The following is a 15,356-nucleotide window of genomic DNA, read 5'->3' on the forward strand; positions in this document are numbered from 1 at the left end:
TGCCTCTTGGAGCCTGTCCCCAAGGCCAATGAGGACATCAGCTGGAGGAGTGTGTGGCCTGGGGGAGCGGTGGGGACACAGCTGACGTCAGGGGTGCCTTGACGTTCGTGAGGCTAAGCACCGGGGTCTTTGTGGCCTGTGACAAGCCTCTCCAGACAGCTGTCACCTAGATGGCTTATGAGGGCCTCTGGGGCCACGGACCTGAGTCTTGCAGGTCATCCTGAGAACAGAAGCATCCAGCAGTGCAAACTCAGAGGACTGGCTCAGGCAGTCCTTACTCTCCAAACAAAGGCCACCCAACACCTTAAACACAAAATATTCTTTTATTTGTCAACGAAGGCTACACGGGATCACTTCTGGTTTTGTTTTTATGCATTTTTTTTTCTAGAAGGTATCTACATCTGCATTTATTTACAGCCTTGTCGGTATTTACACAGTCAAGAATACAGTGTTAGAAACACAAAAGTGTTGAGAAAAAAACTTCTCAAAATTAGTTCCAGACTTCAGGAAAACTATTTCCACATGGTAAGGCCAGAGTCTCCAGTGTTGGTCGTCCAAAGGCAGCTTGGGAGAGTCCTTTTGCCAAAGCTGCAGGTTCAGAAGTGTTCAAGAACAGGCAGGTTTAGAAAAGTGGGACTCTGGTGTTGGGTGAGTCGGGGGCTGCCGGGCACCACCACACATCTGTGACTCAGCTTCTGCTGGGACAGCTGAGCCTGCCTGAGGCTTGCTTCTCCGTTGGCAATTTGCCCTCAGAATCAATCACATGTTCTTGGGGACCAAGAAGTCACCCAGTGTCATGCCTTTGGCATTCCAGAGGGGGTAAGAAACCCAACATGAGCCCCACCCAGGCCTCCTCCCCACTCTGATCTTCCACATTCATGATGAAACCGAAGAGCTCGCCGCTGTCTGGGGCGGTTAAGTACACAGGGCTGGTTTTGGAGAATGTAAAGGTTAGAAAGGATAAAGTTTCTATCACCTGAGCAATGAGTCTTTAAAATGAGTTTGCTGTTTTTTTGAAGGTTAAATGAAAGGGCCTTGAACGACAGAGTTCTTTCTTTTAATCCCCTCCCTTCCAATAAAATGTAGACAAATGTATAAACCTAGCTGGGAATTATGAGCCTTAAACGGAAGGCTTTGAGTCCTAACAAGGTTCCCAATAGAAAGAAGAGACTGGGTTCTTCCTGGGACCTCTCTGGAGGTGGGCCCCAGCTCAGGACCAGAAGCCAGAGCCTGGGCTTAGTGGTTGCTATGAGGAATGGAGAAGAGATCTGACTTTGAGCACCAGGAGATCAAACCCCAAAGCCCGGGATCCTGCAGAGTCCTGGCGAGCTCCTTGCTCCTGGGCACCAAGCTCAGCATTCCTGCCCTCACCACGTGGCCACCACAACCACGAGGCTGCAGATGTGAAACTGCGTTCTAAGATTTCACCTCGAGAGCCCTGTCTTTGCATAATGGAAACTGCCACCTATAAAGGTGGTACTTAAAGGTCACAGCTGAAAAGGTCCTTTATACTGGTGTTTTTTTTTTTTTTTTTAAGCGAATGTGCTTCCTTGTTATGTGTCTATAAAAACACTGCCCAGGGTTAATCCCCTTCCTTGCCTCGTGGTCCCCTTCTGCTTCTGCCCCACCCCATCCTGATTATTTAAACCATTCTCAACTTCTGGTCACTTTCCTAGGGATTGTTTCAAATTCTCCACCACTAGGTAGACCTCAGGCACTGGGCTGTTCCTTGGGTTAATTCTCAGCCAACAGTTCTGAGAGACAAGCATCAGGGGCTGACTTTACCAGCTGTAAAGTAAAAAGCTGTAATTTACCAGGGAGTTTCTTCCCCTTCTTCCCCTCATCATAGCTCTGCCCTCCAATGCTGTCTGTCTGGAGGGTGGGTAAAAAAAAAAGGAAATCTCATCCTATAAAAAAACCAAGTTGGGGCATCATTAAAGTCCTGTTTAAAATGATGGCAGAGGGGCTGAGGGTCAGGGCCCGATGGGAGCTGCGGAAGACAGGGAAGAAGGCAGGAATTCTTCCAAAATAAACCCTTTTCTAGGGCACAGAAGCTGACCTCCTGCAGGATCACGACCCTGGGCCAGTGAGGGAAGGCTCGTTGCTTCAAGAAATGAACATGTTTGGGTTGATTAGTGCCAAAAGGGCAGGTGCCATCAAGGTTGGGGTTTGACGCTTGGAGGCCACTCAGTGGGCATAGGGATCTCTCTGGCTTATGCCTTCAGACTCACTCTTGCTGTGAGATTGCGCCTGCTGGTCTCAGCAGCAGGACAGACTGAGAAGGGAGGCACTTTGTCACCTGCTGGCCTGAATGGAAGCCGACTCAGGAAGGCCAAGGCCAGAAGCGCCGTCTCCAGGAGCAGTAGTACGCATGTGAAATAATGCTGCCTAGCCCACACCTGACATCTTTTCTCTCAAGCTTGGGAATGCCTCAATTTCTCCCCGCACAGACTCTGGGTCTCCTCGGTGGTGTGTAGCCCAGGACAGGTAAAATGTTATTCGCTGAAACAAAAGGAACACACAGGAATTCTCTTTGTTTTTGATCTTTAGAAGTCCATACTATCACTTTGGTGGGGGGTTGGTGGTGGAGGCTCAGAGGCCTGGGAAGGTGTAGGGAGATGATTCATTCCCTTGGCTCTCGTGTTACCTCTGACCTCCAAGTAGATGTCCCCAGCAGGTCTTGACTAGTGTCAGGCAGCCAAGATAGAACTGATCAGCTAGGCTACTGGGCAGGAGAGCTTCACCCAAGGGCTCCTTATATCAAGAGTATGCTTTGAGAGGCAGAAGTCTATTTTGGATTAAAAAAAAAACATGTGTTCTTCAGGCCAAACTGCTGTCCCTCCCATCCAAGAACGATTATGCCTGATGGGAGCCCACCACCAGCTCCCAGGAACCACGCACAGTGGGCCCCAGGAGCACCGCATCTGACTCAGCGGCGCTCTGGACCCAGCGGACCAACAGGCCAAGGTGCACTGTCGCAGCAGTGTGACTGTTTTTGGAAACAGGAAGAGCACTTAGCGAAACATATCCTCTAATCCCGGTGGGATGACGTAAGGCAAAACCTCCTCTCCCGAGAAGCTGTGGATGCCTCCCTCTGCCAGGCAGAAACCAGGCTACACGCTGCTCCAATTCTCGCGCGGTAAAGACCTTCTTGGTTTCATTAACTCGTGTAATATTCTGAAGACTCTGTGAGTAAGGCTGTAAAGGTGCCATGAGCTTATCAGTCCAACAAGGTCTCCACGGGGGGATAGCTCAGACTCAGAATTCATTTTCCACACTTAATGTAAATGTAACCCATAAAAGTCCCATTTTCTAAGAAGCCCAGCTCAAAAGGAAGCATTTGGCTTTCCCTCCTGGTCTCCCAGAACCTCCTGTGAGTGGTAACGATGATCGTAATTAGGCAGATGAACCAGGAGCGAGAAGCTCCTAACTCTTGCTGCTGCTTTCCCCTCCCCTCAATGCTTACCTGGCCCGTTGGCTGCAGCCTTTCCCTGGTCAGGCCCCCCAGGGGTGGGTTGTGCCCATTCCCCAGTGGGCGAACGCCTCTTCCCAGTGACCTCAGGCCTAGGTCCACAGGGACAACTGTAGCCTGGCCTCCCTGCTCTGCGGGCATCAGCCTCAGGAACTGGTCCCAGCCCCGGGGGCAGCAGGGGGCGGGGGCTGGATGACACGGCCAGGTCACGCCCGATTAGCTCTGTCCTCCTTTCTCCTCGGTCTCTCTAGAGGGGAAGCTGTTTTAGAAGAACTTCACAGAAGGAATTCCTGAACACCTAAGCTGCTGCACCCCCGCTGTGTTACTGGCCCATGAGTGGGAGGCAGAGAAGCCTTCAGGAGCTGGTTAGAAGACGCTTGGCTTATGCCTTCCTCTCTTTGGCTGACTGTTTCTTAAGTCTCTTTCCAGAATCAAAGGCCACCAAGCACCTCTCTCCACACTCCTGTTTCTCAGTGGTGGAGCTGAGCAGTGGAGGGAAGATACCCCAAGTCATGGGGAGAAAGTTTCACCCAGGAAGGCAGGCTGGTACCTTTGCCATCCTTTTGCCGTGGGTGGCCTGCCCCTCCCTGGACCTTGTGCCCACGTGGAGGGCTTGCTGGGCAGTGCTGGTTCTCACATCTGACTTTGGGAGAGAGGAAGAGATGAATAATAAGGAACATCATGGGAACACTGACCAACCACAGACATCCTGGGTGCCTCTACCTCTTGGGGAGGATGAGGCTCTTAGCCCCAGGATGTTATGTCACCAGACTGGGGGAAGGGACCTGGGGAATGCTTTCTCCATCCCAGCATGGGGCTGGCACCAACAACTACACAGGATTTGCAAAAGGGGTTGGGGGTTCCATTTAGCATCAAAATATAAAGCTTGGACAGGAGTTGGGGACAGCTTGAAAAAGGTGCTGAGTGATACCACAAAATTCCTCAGAGCAAGATGAAGACGTCTGCAGTCCTCCAGAGACACAGAACATGGTGAGTAAAAAAGCCACCACTTAATCTGTGGGAGCTGAGCCAAAAATCCTCAGGTCCTGCAGACCCTCCTTCCAGGCCCCCCTCGGATGTTTGGTACCAGCCCGTGACTCTGCACCCCTCACTCCTGCCCTCCCCCCACGGAAGAAAGGGTTGCACATGAGACAAATTAGCCCAGACACTGTGTCTCACATCACACTGGGTACCTAGAGACAGACAAGGACACACCTCAGAGAGGAGAAATGTACCCCAACAACAGGGAAAAATCCTCAAGGAAAAAGGGAACGAAAGACAATAAAATTTTCATTGTGATCACACTACAGAAAAAAAAATACCTTCTGTTCTTTGCAAAAAATGTGTGAAGGCCAAATTTGTGTTTCTCTTTTCTTAAAAAAAAGGATGTTGCATGAGTTACAATGCAACCAGTATTTTTGTTTGTTTGTTTGTTTTCTGCACTTGTTAAAAAAAGGATTTTTCTTTTTTTTTTTCTTTTCTTTCTTTTTTTTTTTAAGTACAACACAGTCAGGTGTGTGGCCACAAAAGAGTAGCTGTCTTTGGCAAGAAGTGCAGGCCGGAGTCCTCTCTGTCACCTCCGGCCCATCTCGCTCTGTCTCATGAAGTGGATATTGTTGGCGCTGTCCGACAGTTCTGGGTACTGCTCCACGGAGATGACGAAGAAGCCGTCATAGCCTTGAACCCGCCCTGTGTTCAGTGCCTGCTGCTTTTCCCCCTCCGTCCAGGCCCTCAGGCCTTCCTCCCCTTCCCGGAGTCGCTGTTGCTCACGGGCCCACGCCTGGCGCACGGCTCTCTGCCGGGCCAGCTCCAGCACCCGCGCCTTCTCCTCGTCCAACGTCGTCCCGTAGCGAGTGCTCAAGCACAGCGCCCTGTACTGGAGCTGGATGTCTGTGTAGCGTCTAGTCCTGCCATTGAGCATCGTGTTGATCTGGGACACAGTGACATTGACCCCATTCTCCAGGGTTCGCCGCCCCCCACTGAGGCCCAGGATGGCCAGGTCGCCTTCTGAAGGCCCTGGCTTCACAAAGTAGTGGGTGTCCACCCCATCAATGGTGAAGTGCAGGTTCTCTAGGTAGTGGGCGTTGTTCAAGATGGCAGCGACCCTCCGCCCATCCTCGTTGGCCACACTGATGATGTCTGTGGTCACTCGGCCATCCTTCAAGGCAAACTTGACCCCTTTGCCGAAGACCGAGCCACTGGATGCAAACTTCTTTGTCTCGGGGGCCTGTTGGCAGCTGGTGATCATGGAGCCGTAGAGCTGGTCAAAACGTTCCAGGGTGACGAAGGCCTTGAGCTGCTTCTGCACTTCACACTGTACCCCGAGGATAGACTGATGGGGGAGGAGAGAGAGAGGATGAGACAAAGGGGAAAAGCTCTCCCTAATAGCCTGAAGACTCAGCTTACATTACTAAGTCAAATCTATACATATTTATTAACCAGTAGCATCTAGTCCTACCGCTGACCACTACACCATTCCACCATCCTTCACCCATCCATTCCCCCATCATTCCATTAAGAAACTGTTCAGGGAACATCTCTGTGCCAGGTCCTTTTCTGGGCACTGGAGAGACAACAATGAATCAGACAACATCCCTGCCCTTGAGGAACCCATCATTTAGTGGGGGAGAGACAGATGTGACACACAAAGCTATAATCAAACGTGATAACTAGTGGTCTAGGAGAAGTACTAGTCATACCTATAGCTAACATGTCTTGGTCTTTGAGCTAAAGAAGTCACATTCAGTACCTCATTTGATCTCCACAATAACTTTACATAGTAGGTACTGTTATATTACTGATTTTACATCTAAGAAAACTAAGCCTCTAAGAAGTTGTAATGGGCCCACAGTCGTACTGCTAGTAAGTATTCAAGCCAACATTTGAACTCAGGTCTGTCTGACTCTAGAGGTTCACTTTCAAGGGCTCTAGATTAGGGAGCAGCAAACAAGGCTCAGAACATCTCAGCCTGAAGGTGGAGGAATGAGGTTCAAGGACAGACTCATGCTTGAGTTGGAACTTGGAGGATAAGGGGCTGATGTAAGATGGAGCAATGGCAAGAAATGCGTTCTTGGCAAGGAGGCTTAGGAAGATGAAAAGTGGTGATTTATATAAACTCTCTTGCCCTGCTTTATTGTTCTCTGTCGTGTGATGAATGATTTTCAAGGAGGGCTCTGCCCCCACAGTGCTTCCTGGGGGCTCCTCAGATGCCCCTGCTCTTGGCTGCTTTGGGGGACAGATTGGGCCCTGTCTCCATGTCATACCACCTACCAGTCCCTCCCATGGCTCAGGGAGCCTGGCAAAGCCGGGTGCGGGTGGGCTCCGGGGCCTTATCGGGAACTCAGGGAAATGGCTTTAGAAACAGGCTCATTGGATTCTCACTGAAATTAAGTCCTCTTTATAATTAATAGAACCCTGTCTGTGAACAATTATTTCCTAGAGTTTCACGAAAGCTGGAGTGCTCAACAACAAGATCTCCGATGCTTGCCAAGGGCGGAAATCAATAATTCATTGACAGGCGAGGTTGGCAAACAGGCCGTCTGAGACCGGGGCTCTGTGCAGGGGGGAAGGGAAGCTGGGGTTGGGGGGAGGGGTGAGGGGAGGAGCTGAGCTGCTGGAAGCAGCCCTGGGCACAGCCAGGCCGGCCCGGGAGGATGGTGGGGATTGGAGCCGGGCAGAGGGGCAGGGCTATGGCAGCAGAGAATAGCAGAAAGGGGACGGGCTCTGTGGTCAGACACCCTAGGGTTTCTCATCGTCTTTCCTGCTGAGTGACCTTCAGCAAGTCTCTCTCTGAGCTCTGGTCTCCTCATAAATGCTCACAGGGTTGTTTACTTCTTTCAACCATTTGTTCATTCAACAAAAGTTTTGGTGCCGGGCAGTATACTGGGTACCAGATAAGACCCAGTGTTTGCCTTCTTGGGGCTCAGAGTCTAGTGGAGATACAGGAAGAAAACAGGAACTCAAGCCAAGTGCGGTGGGTGCTTTGAACGAGGAGAATATAGGGTGCCTCCAGAGCCAAGAGGCGCAGAGTCCCGTTCTCCAGAGTCTAGAGGAAGGAGGCAGCTGAGGACTAATGGAATCAGGTTGGACGCGTTAGGTTTCTGGCTGCCAGTGGTATGCCATCTAACAACTTGGCTTCCCCCCTCCACTGGGATCCCCTGGGAGGCCTGCTGTCTGCCTGATGCACTGCTGCATTCACTGGGTGCAGCATGCAGCCTGGGAGAGCCAGCTCCTACTACATATATTACGCAGAGGGGGAGGTGGGGGGGAGGGGAGGAAGAAATGAGCAAAAGGATGCCTCAAGTGAGGGGTGGGCTAAAATTGTTTTCAAGGACCTTTACAGCTATAGAATTCCGCGAGTCTTTCAAACTGGGTCATAAAAGGAACAGAAGAGAAAGTAACATTTGTTTGAATGCCTACAGACAGATCCAGGTTTGAATCCCAGCTCTAACCCTTCCCTTGCTGTGTGGCACTGGAAAGCCTCGGGCATTAAATCTGTACAATGTGAACAGTAACACCAGGGGATATTTATGAGTTAACTGGTGTAGAATCCCTCAGGCAAGTTCAGGTGCACTGAGGTGCTCGGAAAATACCACATTTGTATTTAGAACACACGTTCCCTCCTTGCACTTTTGCTGTGGGTAGTGACAAAGGTTCATTGTTTTTGTAGATTTCCAAACTCAGCGTAACATGGAAAACTTAATAGGGCTTGTGAGGGTCTGTGCGCTGTTACAGCTGGGCCCGCGGTGGCTTGCAGTGGTAGGGTTCCTATGTATTTGCTGAACAGTTTCGGGCAGGCTCTTGGGATATACCACATCGGTTTCTGTTACGGGCCCATGCTTTCCCGGAAAGCTTTGCAGGACCCACTGCTGTCATGTCTGAATGGCCTAAGGGTGGCAGCTATGTGTGCCAATTACCTTGCTGTTGTCCCACTCCTGAGTTTTCATCTGTGTGTGGATGAGCTCGTAGGATGGTTCCATGGCATCCATGTCTGGCTTGGGGTAGCCCGGAATCACGTTGTGTAGCTGGAATCCAAAGGTGAGGAGCCAACTGTTCACATCTGGGTGGGAGAGAAGCAGACATGTCCTCATGGAGTAAGTGGCCCTCAGAGGTGACATATCCCAATAAATTAGCCTAGAGTTAGGCTGTGGGGGGAGGGGGGGAGGGGGAGGGGTGTTGCAGCTGGGACAATCAGCTGCTACAGGCACTTTGGAAAACTGTTTCATGGTTATAAAAGCCGCGTGCACTCTCGGGAGCTGGTGTCCCCTTCCTGGGTATGTATCCAAGAGTGTATCCAGTAGAGTGTATGTTTCCAGATCCCCTGTTCTGTCACTCCATCTCCTGGGGCCTTGGCCTCACACCCGGGGGGGGGGGGGCAGCTGTGGACCCTCTGTGTCCTCTCCCGGCATCCGTAGGACATGTGGAGGACAGCCACACCCAAAGGGAAGATGTAAATGAATGCTTTCAAAGAGAAAATTCACTTAAGAAATAAGCCCTCCCTCCTCTCCCAAGTGACAAGATGGCCTGTACCAAAGCTCAAAGAGTTTCCCCCACGCTGATCATACCTTTCATTTCTTCTGGGAAGTGACTCGAAGGAAGTCACTTACCTCCCCGTGCCTTCATTTTCCAATCTTTAATATTGGGCTTGAGGATCTAGTCCCACAGGCACTGGTTTCATTGATGTTATAACATTCCTGGGGGGTTACTAATTATAAAATATTACATAAAGGGACAGGGAGGATTTTGCCATGAGCCTTTGGCTCATTGAGGAACAGAATCAGGGAAGCCAAGATGTAAGGAAGAGAAAGAGGCTGGATGCCGTGCCATCCGCTACCTGGCCCGCTGCTGCTGAATGTGCCCAGGAGCGTGTTACACTGACCCTCACCTTGCACACTCAGGACCCCGAAGGGGAGATGAGACGTGGGCATGCAAAACTTTGACACAAGAGGAAAAGATGAGAGGAGGGCAGAAGTCTTTCAGTTGGACAGGCTGACAAGTCTTCTCGGAGAAGGTGGCCTTTCAGGCAGACATTGAAAGCTGTGTACCTTTTGTCAGGCTTCAGCAGAGATGAAGGGGGTGCTTCAGGCAAAGACCGTCATACAAGGCAAGGTCGGGAGAGGGGAGGTGAGTGCAGGGAGTGTTCAGGTAACTGGAGAGCAGCTCAGCAAGGCAGAGAGAGAACCAGAAAGAAAAACTGGCTGGAGCAGGACAGAAACCCATGCTGTCTTCCCATTTGAGAACCTCACGTTTGCCTTTGTCTTTTGTTTGTTTGTGTTTTTTGGATGTCCCAGAGCCCCTCTGTGGGGTGTGAAATCTAGAGGTACTGGAGTGGAGGGAAGGTAGGAAGGGCAGCTTAGAAACCCAGGTTCTACTTCTAGAAAGATCGTGGAAGGGAAAGAGCATGGTGAGGCAAGACAAAACCCAGGTCCAAATTCAGGCTCCCCAGCTTGCAGACTGTGTGAGCCGGGACGGTTGCCTCAACCTCTCTGAGGTTCTGATTCCGGATCTACAAACTGGTGGTAGAAGTGGTTTTCACCAAGCCATGGAGAAGAACGCTAATAGTGTTACCACTTTGGGCAGCCATCATACAGAGGGAACTGTTCTAAGTCTGTTACAGGAAGGACTGGGTTTCCTATATTATATTCTGAAGTGTCCAGCTCGGTTCCTGGCTGGTTTCTGTGTCCCTTCAAACCCGGGCCTCTGCATCCCTAAACCCCCATTTCCTCATTTATGACATGAGGCCCTTGGACTAGCTTTCCTCCAAAGTCCCTTTCCTCACTGAGTTTTTGAGAATCTCTGATTCTATGAATCATGGCAGATGGTTTTTTAGGAAATTAAAACAAACAGAACACGGGGGAAAAAGTCCCCTACGAAGCCATTTTTGCCTGAGGCCGATGACTTGCATCTGAATTTGTAGTTGGAAAGGAAAACTTCTAGCAGGAATATTATAAATTCCCAGGAAACCAGGGGGCTGAAAAGAGGGCTGGGCCTTAATTATAAGTGATGGGAGGTAGGGACATTTCTCATGATGCCTTTAGGAAAAATGCTGAAAATTTATTTATTCATTGGTTTTTCTACAGTGCTTTTCTGAAGAGTTGGGAATTTTACTCTTCCTTTTTATGACACCAGAGCTAGACATTTCCCTCAAGTTAAAAAGCTCCTCTTTACCCGTCCGCCCCAGACTTCGGGCGTGGCCACCGGGGGCAGCGATGAATAACAATCCCTTTTACGTGTGCACACTACAAAGTGAATTCCATTCCCAGAATGAGGATTTTGGAGTTGGCGCCGAGTTCCAGCACCAGCCTTGCCACTTCTCAGCGGGCCAGTTACGTTACAGCTCTGACCTTCACTTTCCTCCTCTGAGAATGGGGTCAGTGATCCCCATCTTACAGGCTTCACAGGAGGGTTACTGCGGTAGTGTGTGTGATGTATCTGAAGTGGACGTCTTGTGGTTGCCTTCCCAGCCTCCCATTCTGCCTTCCCGCTCTTTCCTTTTGGGGTATCTGTGTAGCTGTAGGGACGCTGACTCCACCTTTGGCAAATGAGCATGTGACCTAGGCTAAGCCAGTCAGCGCGTTTTCTCTCTCCAGCCACAGTGCGTGGTTCAGGGGCTGTCATGTGACCTAAGCCTATCCCATTGGAGGATATCTCAGGACCTTTGAAGAAAGTTTTGGAAAAAAGATGCTCTTTTTATTGGTGTCACTGCTGGGTGTGAGTGAGGCTGCACATAGCTCACGTGGAAGCTAACAGGTTTGGGGGTGTCTTGGTTTTTAGTAGCAAAATGTTTTTCTGCACCATTTTTTTTTTCCAGCTAAACTAACCTGCCAAGATACCTCACAAGACACTCACTGGAGGATGAGGCAGGGGGCATGCTTGATGCAGACAGATGTAATGGAATTGAGCTCTAAATCTGTTAAGTTTTCTAGGGCTGCCAGCAAGTTGAGCACAGTGAGACTGTGGTTGGGATATTCCTGTTTCCCACAGGTCCCAAGCGTGTTTTCACCACTGCACCTGCCCACCACTGTGTTCCCTCTTCTGCCCCACTCTGGGACTCCTGCTCTCAACATGACCACCAGGAATCCTCCAATCAGTGTCAGCAGAAACAGGGTCCAAACTGGGCCGCCAAGTTCGGGGGGCCAGGAAGCCACTTCCCTAAGGGGCACTTATGTGAGCGGTCCCTGTTGCCCTCTCTAGACTTCTGTATGTGCGGTCCTCTCCTTGGACTGTCTTTCTCCCCACTGGCTGATGAATGTCCACCGTGAAGGGGGCCCCACGCATCCGCTGCTCCCTGGGCAGAGACAGCTGTGCCTCCTGTGTTTCAATGGCCATCAGGGCAAACCTTCATCCTGGGCCCCTCACACTGGACAGCAACTGTCTCCCTCTCCACCGCTGTGTGCACTCCTGGAGGGCAGCAACCATCTTTCTATGCCCAGTGCCTAAAGCAGTGGCTGCACAGAGAAGGCATTTGTTGAATGAAAATGAAACTGCCTTGAAATAGGGTGCAGGCACAGCTGGCATTACAGGAAAAACAGGAGCAGATGAGCAGGTCTGCATGTCGGGAGGTGCCCAGCTGGTGCCAACAACAAAGTCTCTCTTATAAAAAGTGCTGGCTTTATCCAGACCTGAATCCCCGTAGCTGCTTTGACTCCTGGGGTCTTTCGTGGCTGGCCTGCGAGTGGCTGCTTGCTGGTTGGACTGTGGCTGCTGGAGACATTTCTGGCATGTGTGACCAATGGGGACACTGATATTTCAGGTGGTTTCACAGTCATGGAAAACAAAGCCCACTTTTTAAATCCGGGAAGAAGAAACGTAATCAACATGAGCCAGGCACTGTGCTAGGCAGGTTATTAAATGTATCTCAGTTCGCCCTCGCAACCATCTTTCTCTTTTTATCCCCTCTTCCTCCCCTCTTTGATTGAATATTTTTTTAGCCTTCACTTTATTTCCACTATTGACTAATTAGCTATGTCTCTGTTTTATTCTTTACTGGTTGCTTGAGGATTTACAGTGTGCATATTTAATTTACCAGTGTCAGGTTCTAACTTTAATTTACAGATCAGGAAACTGGAATTCAGGGAAGTTAAGTAAATTGCGTGACTGTCCATTACATCATCCCAAATAAGAAAACTGAATTTGTTTTTCTTTAGCTATACCTTCATCCACCTTATTGGGGACTCATAGCCAGCCTGATCTCTGGGCCAGAAACTCCCAAACTGTATTCTCAGGGGTGTATCCAGTGAAATATTAGGGTTTCATGGTGAAAAAAGGGGTTTTATGCTCAAATGTTTGAGAAACAGTGGGTAAAGGGGTTTCATGGGCAAATGTTTGAGAAATCGTGGGTAAATGTATCAAACAGTTCTCTTTACTATAGGACTTCTCAGAGCCTTTCATAAGCTGCAATGTATTATTAAATTTTAAGAATGGTGGTTGCCCTGTTAAATTAATTTGATGTCAGTACCAGTTTTTCCAGGATATTTCTCTAAACCAATGTTTCTTAAAAAATGCTTTGGAAAATGCTGTTGTAAGAGAAAGCCAATGTTTCTTGTTACCCCATACCAGCTTTCTCAAGGAAGACAATCATGTCAGATGACTAGAGCTGTAGTGGGTCCTGTCCTCTGACCGAGCCCCAGTCCTCACCTGTCATGAAGCACTTGATGTCCTGAGAGTTGCTGATGGGGTTGTTGTTTTTAAACATGTAGAGATTAAAAGGCATGATGTTGCTGCTACTAAGGTGCTTCCACAACTCGTGGTCTGGGCTGGTCCAGCGACCAGCCAGCACGTCATAATCCCGCCGGCCCATGTGGATGAGCTTGGTGAGTGGATCATAGAGGCCACCGTGGTAGCCGATGATGATCTGGAAGTTGGGGTTGGTGTCCATGTAGATCTCCCCGTAGGCCGTGTACAGAATCTGCTTGATCATCAAACCTGTTCCACTGAAGACAGCAAGAGGGGTCCCGATGTTGTCACAAGCTATGTAAAACTCGTCACCGCTGCTCAGCTCCATAGCAAAGAGGTGCCCCTGCAGGTCGTAGTAGAGGGACGTGATCTCGGAGCTGGAGTGGTTGTAAAGGTGGGTGACCTTGGTGGGGTTGGTCAGGTCTGCATAGAAAAACTGCAGGTGGTGGCTGGGGCTGCTCTTGCTGGACACCCGCCGCCCCAGGCCATCGTAGCGGTACCTGACGCTCCAGCCACCGGCCCGGTTGTACGCCTTGATGAGCAGGCCAGCAGAGTTGTACTCGAAGACATCCCCGCCCCGCTGCCTCAGGAAGCCGTCCTCGTCTATCTTGTACTGCACGTCACCCAGCCTAGTGATGCGGTCTCGGAGGTCGTACCTTAGTGGGGTAAGCCGCGCACTGTTCCCGGGGCTCAGTAAGTGCAGGTTCCCATTGAGGTCATAGCTGTATCGCCAGAGTGGCTTGTCATTGATGGAGACCGTCTGGAGCTGGCCGTCAGCGTCATACTCATAGGAGTAGCGGGTGGTATTGGCATAGGGTCCCACCTTCAACTCTTTCTTCACTACTCGCCCCATGTTGTCATACTGGACAGTCATCCAGTACATGAGGGAGCGGAAAATCTCATATTGCACTTCCTTCATCCGGCCATACGCGTCAAAGTGTTTGGTGTGGGTCATGACCGCCGTAGTGATGATCTGGTTAATGTCATAGTAGATGACCCCAAACTTCCCGAACTGCTCTGTCTTGCCCGACACATCATCATAGCGATAGAGATCGATGGGCAGCGGGGTCTCATTGATCACAGCCTGCATGCTGGTCACCCGGAAGCTGTTGTCATAGTTATAGTCAAAACGAGCATTGACCATGCCTTCCTCGGTGAAGCGGAAGATCTGGCGGTCGATCAGGGGCCCAATCTGGCGGTAGCGGATGGTGCAGGTGAAGCCCTCATTCTGTAGGTTGATGGTCTTCAGCATGCCTGCTGTCTCGTCATAGGTGAAGCTCACCTTGGTGGTGTCATACAGCATCTCAGCCAGCTTGGACAGTTTGCCATACTTGTAGACGACCCTGCGGCCGGTGCCCAGGTAAAAGGTATGGAGGAGGTGCCCGTCCTCGCTGAAGTCCTGGATGACTGAGGCATTGCCCTCGGGTGGCTGGTAGATGTTCCTGTAGTAGCCCACAGACCGGATGGTCTCTAGGGTCTGCCGGGCCACGTTGGGCATCGTCACAGAGGAGAGGTGGTCGTTCTTGTCAAACTCAAAGATATACTGCCTCTGGCTGTGGAGGAGCAGCACCATGGACTGGAGGGAGAGGACAACAAAGACGTGAGAGGAGGGTGGTGGGGAGGAAGGGTAAGTCTGTGTGCCTAAGACTTAGAGGAGAGGAATAAACGGCCAAGGAAACCGGTGGTTCTCCTAAGTTATGCACAAACCACAGCTTTCTAACCAGTGTGCCCCAGGATACTGCAGTGGGGATACAAATGTGCTAAGCTAAGGACTTCTTGGGGCGCCTGCGTGGCTCAGTCACCTGGGCGTCCGACTCTCGGTTTCGGCTCAGGTCGTGATCTCGGGGCCGTGGGACCCAGCCCCACGTTGGGCTTGGCGCTCAGTGCGGAGTCTGCTTCAGATTCCTTCTCCCTCCTCCTCTGCCCCTCCCCGCTCATGTGTTCTCTCTCTCTCTTTCTCATAAATAAATAAACAAAATCTTAAAAAAAAAAAAAAAAAAAGGATTTCTCTCAGCCCTTGGCCCTGGCACTTGGGCCATCTGTCTTCCTACGGTGGGCAGCTTTGTCTGTTTGCCCCTTTGTGTGGTACAAAAGTGATGACTTCAGTGGGTGCTGGTGTGTGAGAAAGGTCGGGAACACTGATGAGGAGTATGGCAGCAGCCTCTTTCCTGGCTTCCTTGCTTCAGCTTCCTTCTCAAATCAGTCTCCC

At 50.6% G+C, this 15,356-nt stretch overlaps 1 protein-coding gene across 4 annotated transcripts in view; it reads right to left on the bottom strand.

The window, feature by feature from the left end:
* Positions 1–304: 304 nt before the first annotated feature.
* TENM4 (teneurin transmembrane protein 4) overlaps positions 305–15,356 on the bottom strand; it is a 1,359,030-nt gene continuing 1,343,978 nt past the window's right edge. For all 4 annotated transcript variants that reach the window (XM_032427010.1, XM_032427011.1, XM_032427009.1 and 1 more), the window contains 3 exons: positions 13,109–14,723; positions 8,389–8,531; positions 305–5,804 (listed from right to left, as the gene is read on the bottom strand). In XM_032427010.1, coding sequence (XP_032282901.1) covers positions 5,046–5,804; positions 8,389–8,531; positions 13,109–14,723 — 2,517 coding nt within the window. In that variant the 3' untranslated portion in view covers positions 305–5,045. The remainder of the gene's footprint in view (positions 5,805–8,388; positions 8,532–13,108; positions 14,724–15,356) is intronic.

This window comes from Phoca vitulina, unplaced genomic scaffold, assembly GCF_004348235.1.
Source record: "Phoca vitulina isolate PV1807 unplaced genomic scaffold, GSC_HSeal_1.0 scaffold36, whole genome shotgun sequence".
Classification (NCBI taxonomy): Eukaryota; Metazoa; Chordata; class Mammalia; order Carnivora; family Phocidae; genus Phoca; species Phoca vitulina.